General features: G+C 27.2%; 1 protein-coding gene across 1 annotated transcript in view; it reads right to left on the minus strand.

Annotated features, from left to right (window-relative positions):
- LOC117177421 overlaps positions 1 to 8,135 on the minus strand; it is a 164,437-nt gene extending 156,302 nt beyond the window's left edge. The window contains exon 1 of the mRNA XM_033368093.1: positions 7,634 to 8,135. Coding sequence (XP_033223984.1) covers positions 7,634 to 7,825 — 192 coding nt within the window. The 5' untranslated portion in view covers positions 7,826 to 8,135. The remainder of the gene's footprint in view (positions 1 to 7,633) is intronic.
- Between the last annotated feature and the right edge of the window lie 224 nt (positions 8,136 to 8,359).

The following is an 8,359-nucleotide window of genomic DNA, read 5'->3' on the forward strand; positions in this document are numbered from 1 at the left end:
TACTGTAATTTAAACCCCTCATAAACTACAATCATAAAGTAAAGCTTAACCTTTTTTCTTTTTAATTTGACATTAAAGAAGATTCTCAAAATAACTACGGCCTTGACGATTACATTCTCATTGCCATAATAGCACTTCGCGCTCTACTGTCAGATTATACACGCTCTAATTTTTAAAAATGTGGGCTTATCGAAAAATTCGGCTAAAATAGTTTCAAAACATATTTGGTATATAGTAAAAATTTTTGGATATATGAAAAAAATAATTTTTTCTATTTTTTGAAGATTTTCAAATTTTTGAGAAGTATATAACTTTTCTGATTTTCATCAAAATTAGAAATTTTATTTGGATAATTTGCAAGTCTGTTCCCCATCTATAAGAAACTTTGATAAAAATTTATAAAATTTCAACAACAAAAATTTCAAAATTTTGAAAATGCACTCAATTATTTAATTTTGGTTCGAAATATCTGATTAAGAAACTTAGGCTTTATTTTTTCAGGTAAATATACATACAGACAGACGTACAGACAGACACCGACAAAATTTTATGATTTTCGGATTCTGTGCGCGCCGAAACGTAAAGATCCGTTAAAAACCAGAGATCGAAAATTTGGACTATTACATTACACTAACGTTTTTAATTTTCTTCCAAATTAAAAATGTCATTTGGATAATTTGCAAGTATTTTTACAAGTATTTTTGCAAAGTATCGGAGACATTAGCAACATTTTCTGAAACTTGAAAAAAAATGGTCTAAAATGTTGAAAAAGCTCTAATTTTTTTAATTGTGTGCTAATCGAAAAATTCGGCTGGAATAGTTTGAAATGTATTTGGTGTCTACTGAAAATGTTGAATAAAATTTTTGGTTTTTTCAAAAAATCATTTTTTTTATTTTTTGAAAATATTTAAGTTTTCGAAAAGTATATAACTTTTCCAATTTTCATGAAAATTAAACATTTTATTTGGATAATTTGCAAGTCTTTGACCCATCTATGAGAAACTTTGACAAAAATTTTTAGAAGTTAAAAAAAAATTTGTTTTGAAAATGCTATAATTTTTTAAATTTTGGGCTAACCGAAAAATTTGGGTAGAATAGTTTTGAAATATATTTGGTATCTGGTGAAAATTTTGAATAAAATTGTTGGATCTACAAAAAAAAAATTTTCTTTCTATTTCTTTAAAATTTTCAAATTTTTAAAAGTATATAACTGTTCTAATTTTCACCAAAATATCAAATTTTATTTAGATAATTTGCAAGTCTTTTACTTATCTATAAAAAACTTTGACAACAATTTATAAAATTTTTTTTAAAATTTCAAAATTTTGAAAATGCTCTCAATTTTTTTATTTTGGTTCGAAATATCTGATTTAAGAACTTGCCTTTATTTTAGGGACCTTCAGAAGTGTATCAGATGCGGACTCGATTGGATAAATTCTTCAAAATTAGCGTGGCTACAACATTCAGGTAACCATACATACAAACGTACAGACATACAGGCAGACAGACAGACACCGATGAAATTTTATGGTTTCGGATTCTGTGAGTGCCGCAACGTAAAGATCCGTTAAAAACCAGAGATTGAAAATTTGGACGATTACATTACATTCTCAGGAATGAGAATGTAAAAATTGTTTAATACTAGCAGAGATTAAAAAAATGACTTAAAATCTTACCGATTCTTTTGGCATATCTGAAAATCTTCAAAACTTAAAACTAATCTTCAAAAATAAAACCTGTATCATTAAAAATGTTCCCAGAAATATTATTGTCGATGCCCATAATGTGTCGGTTAAAAAATTTTGTATTACCTGAACCTAGAATGAAACAACTTCGTAAATGAAAATAATCTATAGTTTTGGTCCATAATTTAATTTTTTTTCATCTCTTTGAAAGTGTGAACAAGTTTAAAAATTATAGCGTGGTTGCTTATTCGAAAAATTTTAACAAAATTGATGATGCAGAACATTTGTAAACTTTATTAGTTAGATACAAAAATAATGACGAAATATCGCAGCCAATCTGATTTTGAATAGCAATTTATGTGACAACTGTAGACTAAAAATTAAAAAAGAAAAGAAAGATATTGAATAAAAAAGAAGCACACTTTTTCAAAACAAAATTTTATCAACGAGAAACGTTATACAAAAATTTTATATGAAAAATGCAGAAATATTTGAATGAACCTTCGGTTTTATTTATTCTGAGGAAAAGGTAAGCGACTTGCAGTGCAGTTCATGTAAAATTGGATTTTTTTCTAGATGTTTAGATATTGATGGGTTTTCTCTTTCAGGTATGCTGAAGCGTAGTGAACAAGAAAGAAAAAATTTGCTTTTGCGCCAGCGGCATCAAGTCCTACAATTCAGAATTTTACTTTATTTATTTATTGTTTGATCTAATATAGGCAAACCTTCTTTCAAGTAATCAACATGTGTAATTGTGCATTGTGCAATGTAATTGTCAAACAGCATGCATATATATAACATCATTTTGAGAAGCTTTTGAAGCTCTATTGTGCAAAAGGTTCGCAGTATCGCCCGAGGCTCTGAGGGGATTTGTTATAAGTACAATGTTCCATGCTCAACAATATTAAATATAGTTGAATGACATTGCCAGTTTTTTTAAAGATTTCGAAAAATTTGTTTTCAACTTTTGAAGTGTCAAAGGCTGTTAAAAAAATATGAATCCTGAACAAGAGAAAATAATGGAGAGGAGTTAATATACGAGAAGAAAGATCTATATCCTAGGGTGTTGAAGAAAACGCTTTTCGAGCTGCAGGACAACTCCCCTCCCCCACACAAAAAAAGTTTCCATTTCCGGAGAAGGAAAATCCGTAATCATTACAGTGAATCTGTCATTTTTGTATTAAAAAAATTAACGAAGCTGTTTTATTTCATAAAAAAAGATTTTTAAAAAAGAAAAAAATTTTTTGGATTTGATTTCACGTGAGAACGGTAGGTCGTGGAGAAACAATTTTCAAACAAAAACGGTAGAAGAGTATTATCTACAAATTATCTCCTGTAGTCGCTGCGCTAAAACCAAAAAAGCACAAAATAGAGGAAGGCAAACTTTCCGAAAATCAGTTTTTTTTCTTTTTCAAAAAGAAATAAAACTATACTAATAACTTTCATTTTTAACCCCCCAGCCCCAAGTGCCCCAAAAATGAGCCAAAAATCACAAAAGTAAATTTTCACGTATTACTGTTACTTTTTAGCAATTTCTGACATTCTTTTAATACAAGTAATTACTAATGGGCAATTTGAATATCCCGCATGACTTTTTAAGCAATTTTGTAATTGTTTAAATAAATGTAACTTATTTAAACAAATATTTCTTCATAAAAAAATTTTAAAAATAATTGTTCTTTCTAGATGAAATGTAATAGTTAGTCATTGTTTAGAGTAATAAATTTGTTTCTAAACATTATGTGAATATTTGAACAAATGATTATTTTTTATTTACAAAACATTTCTAACTGATCCAGAGACATCCAATTTTTCTCAAATTGGTATCCTATGCTACATTTTGTTGAATAATTACATAATTTTAATACATTTTTTCTAATTTTTAACGAATTTCTATTTGTTGAAACATTTTGCATTTGCTTAAGCAGTTGTCTTTCGAAAATGTGTTTCAAAATATATACAATGGAACACATACAATTATTTCTGACTGTAAACAATAAAAAGAATATATTACATTAAAAATTTTTGTAAACAACGTGAATTTGTTTAAGAAATTAATTTTTCCACAAAATATTTAAAACCTATTTTATGAATTAAATATTATATTGGATGATTGTTATTATTAACTTCTTCTGTAAGCTTTATTGTCATTGTTTATACAATTAATTATTATTTCTTTCTTCAAATTTCCATCAAATGGAGTATGGGTGTTTTGATAATGAATATTGTTTGAACAATGACATTTCGTTTAAACATAATATATTAAAAACTTCAAATCTTTGAAAACGTAAAAATTAAAAACTAACGAATTTCGAAAAAGTGTTAATAACTGAATATTTTTCAAGTAACTTTCCAAATTTCCAAGGTCCTTTATATTACTTGGTTGAAGGTCGAACTAGTTCATCCAAAATTTATGTTTTGTTCTCGTATTTGGTTAAAAATTAATTTTTCAAACTAAAAAATTAAATATTACATTTTTGTTTACAAATTTATCTTTCTAAGTATAAAATTTTACGAGATATTTAGTTTAAAATGTATGTATTCTGTAGAAAATTCGTTTTTTTTATCATTAATTTTTTTAACTGAAAATAAAAGTGTTCCATTTTTTATTTGGAAAAATTATTCTTTTTTAGTTGACAATTTAACTATTTTGGTGAAAATTCGTCTTTTTTGTAGAAAATCAATCCTCTTCGTTGAAAATTCAACTCTAGAATTTTTAACAGACAAATAATTGAAAAAATGTAAACATTTTCGAATAAGCATTACTAATTGAATAGTTTCAAATTAACTGTTCAATTTAACCAGCCCCTTTTCAAATTAATCTGGGATAAAGATTTGTGGTAAAAATTAAAACAATACAAGAACCAAGTATTCAAAATCGAATTATTTCAAATATAATAATGTTCTAAAAAGCACATTTCAAACTTCTGCAAAGGACTTTTAAAATTAAAGGCGGTCAAACAATCGCCAACTGAAATTTAGTGAATGTGAATGTTTTTCTGTTAAAGCTCCTTCGGCTTTAACGAACACATACTCATAACGCGTCTCGTAAGAAAAAAGGTCAGAAGCAAATTGTTAGATTGAATTTAGGCAAACAATTTCGCTATTAAATATTTTATTGTACCTTGTGTCATTTTCGCAAAATTTTAACATCTTTATTTGTAATGTCATTTTTCTCGATTAAAACAAAAATTACGCGTCTCATCAAACAATAATTTGTAAAAAATTTGTCGATCTTTTTTTGATGAACAATTTTTATCTATTCATTTTTTCTTACCTTGTGCCGTTTTTCCAGAAATTTTTTATTTTTTATTTTGATATATCTTCTTACGTTTAAAACAAAGACTACGAGCCCGATAAAAATGATCAAACACAAATATGCAGATCTCTTTTAATAAGTTTTGTCTATTATTTTTTTCCGAGTCTTGTGCCAGTTTTCTAAAAATGTAATTTTATTGATTTTTAAAACATTTTTAGTTGATCAACTGCGAATATAAATTAATTAATTATTTTTAACATTGAATTGCAACTTAGTATTTAAAAAGTGAATAATAATTGCTTTTACAAGATTATTTAGAATCAATTCACAATTTTAGAATTTCCACATTCTAACATAAAAAATTAAATTGCTTGAACTGGAAAGTCATATTAGATGAACAAATGTAATCACCCGATTTAAACTTTATAAAATATTTTTAATTTAAAAATAACTTTAAAATAATGTATTCATAATTAAAAGTTTTATTAAATATCAAATAATTTTTTATTCTGAAATATTCTATTTTTATACCATTTCATTTGAAAAAATTTAATTAACAAAAATAAAAATTAATTAATATTTACAAACATTTAAGTATTAATTTGAAATCATTAATTACAAATTAAATATCAGAAACTAAATTTTAAACGGTACAATTTTAATTGTTCTATTTAAACAAAATAATTAATTTGTAAGTCAAATTCTTGAATTTTGATGATTTTAATGTATGGATAACAATTGAAAACCTATTATTCTTAGAAAAAATGCGAGTAAATAGAAGAATTCAAAATAAATTTTAAATTGAAATGATTTAAAATAATTTAAAATAATTTAAAATAATTTAAAATAAGTGTCTACATGTCCCCAAAAAATCTGACTATTCGTATCAAAATGTCGGTTGTAAATAGCCTACGGTTTAATTAAAGACAAGATATAGATGTTGCCAGAGTTCGACCCACAAATTTTAAAGCTTCAAGGATTTTTTAAAGGCGTCAGAAGAATAAAAAATATATTCTAGGAAAATAAAAATTGAATTGTTAATTTTGAGTAAATATTTTTAAAAATGTAGAAATACTTTCAAAATTATAAGAAATAAATGTGGAAGATTTTAAGGCCGTTTTTAATTTAGCAGAATATGAAAAAAAAAATTCAGGAAAAATTTTAGGAAAAATTCTAATCATTTTAAAAGATGTTTAGAAGTTCTGAAAAAATTTCAAAATAATTTGCAAAGATTTAAAACAGCATGTAGATGCTGCAATATTTTGAAATAAAACTATGAAGCATTTTAATTATCTTAAAACTATTCAAAGTAAAAATAATTCTACTTTTAATTTAAGAAGTGCTTCGTTTATAAAAAATGTGATAGTTCAATTTGAATGATTCTTCAATTTAGAACATTGATCATGGTAACGTGGATTTATACTTTTGGAACTGAATCTGATTCTTTTAACGCTATAATTTATAAAAGTTAAAAAAATTTAATTTGGCAATTTAAGTGCATTTAATAAAAGCTGCACAGTAATACAAAATGATGAATTTTAAATGTAGCAGAGTTTTATTTTCGCATTAAATTAAGTAAGTAACTTAATTTGAACCAGAAATTGATTACCTGACAGGTATATTTAGTTTAGGATTATTTTCAATCATGCGTTCAGAAATTCAGTTTGAGTATCAGAAGGGCGTGCGCAAGATGCGATGCGCAAACACTCAGCAACATGCGTTGACGAAAAGTCAACAAAATTTCTGTCTTAGATTAACCTATGAAGTCCATTTTACGTGCAGATTTTTACGTACGTACTTTTTCAAAAGCGGTTGACTTTCAATCGAATGCGTTACTCAAAGTCATTTTAAAACCATCAATTGACTTTCAACTGGTTAGATTTGAAAGTCAACCACCTTTTTTTATTGAAATAGAGAAAGAAAAGAATCTCATCTGATCTGATCTGAATCACTGAATCCTTGAAAAATATCCAAACTGTGAATTTAGTTAAGAAAATTGTTTAAATAATTTGCAAGTAGCGTTAATTTTCAAATAATCGTAATAAAAATTAATTCTCGTATTGTATAAAAAAACTCTGGTTTTTGATAAGCTTAACAATTCCACACCAGAAAAAAATTCTCTATTTTTTTTCTTTTTTTTACTGAAATACAGATTCTTGTATTACTGTCTATTTTAAGGGACTCTTTATTTTAATCAGAGGTAGTTAACATTGATCAGTGTAGATAAAATTCAGCAATCCGTGGAAATAGAAATCAATACCATCGATCAAGTTAACGCTTGAAATAACAAAAAATAATCAACGTCATTACTGACTAGATGAAAAGTAATTTTTTTTAACTTTTCAAATTAGTTTTTTTCTGAAAAAAGATCTACTCACTTCGCTCCACTGAGAATCGAACTACATCTGAAAAAAGAGTCATCTTTAGATCTCCCTAACAGCTTAATTGAAAAAGCTCCTCACCGGAAATCGGAAGTTCTGTGGTTCGATTCCCAGTGAAGCGAAGTGAGTAGATATTTTTTTAGAAAAAATTTAATTTTAAATATACTGAGTATTTATTCTAACTCAAGGGCTCCCAATATGTAAACATTTGATGGGATTCCAAAAGACATTTATGACATAAAACCAATAGCTTCTCATTGAGATGAGAATGTAAAAAATTTCTATACAATCATGTTGAATATATTTACTTCTTCTTCGTGATCTGCTTCCAAGTACACGAAAGCGCGTGCCCCAAGAACGCAATAGGACACTACCAGAGAAACGAGACTCACATGGGAGAAAACGCACTTGCAGAATTTCCATAACAGATGTAGAAATCTCAGACACCTCGACGGACTCTCCACATCCATCGAATCAACTACATCGAGTCGGGGTGGCATTTTGTATTTTTCAAGGAGCGAACAAATTCAAATAACGATCACATCCCGTTCGACTTGAAAAGTTGCAGTCACCCAAACTTTTTTCTTTATCGGAAAAATGCAGGTTAACTGTCAAACCATTCGAAATAAAAAAAGGCTTTTGTGGTCTACCTTCTACAATTAAATTTACAGGTATTTTGGAGAACAGAAAAAATAAAAAATGCAGATAAATTATTACTGATAATGAGTTTCTACTTTTTAGTGATTATTTTTTAGTTACACGTGACGACAGGAATTGACGCGAATACTTTGGAATAGCTTCCTCTCAGTATGTCGTGCGCGATTTCTAGAGAGAACTAAGAACTACAGCATGGAACGTGAGCATTTGTGTACCGCGTGGGACGTGCCAAAATTATCCTCTACCTAATATCTAATACACATATGCGCGACTCAACGCAGAAAATTGCTTCTGCTGCGGTAATTTTCGTTGCAAATTGTCTTGTAATAAAAGTGTACCTACTAGAGTGGTACATGAATGCAATTGAGGTGTGCAGG

The sequence above is a fragment of the Belonocnema kinseyi genome, chromosome 7 (genome assembly GCF_010883055.1).
Source record: "Belonocnema kinseyi isolate 2016_QV_RU_SX_M_011 chromosome 7, B_treatae_v1, whole genome shotgun sequence".
In the NCBI taxonomy this organism is placed as follows: Eukaryota; Metazoa; Arthropoda; class Insecta; order Hymenoptera; family Cynipidae; genus Belonocnema; species Belonocnema kinseyi.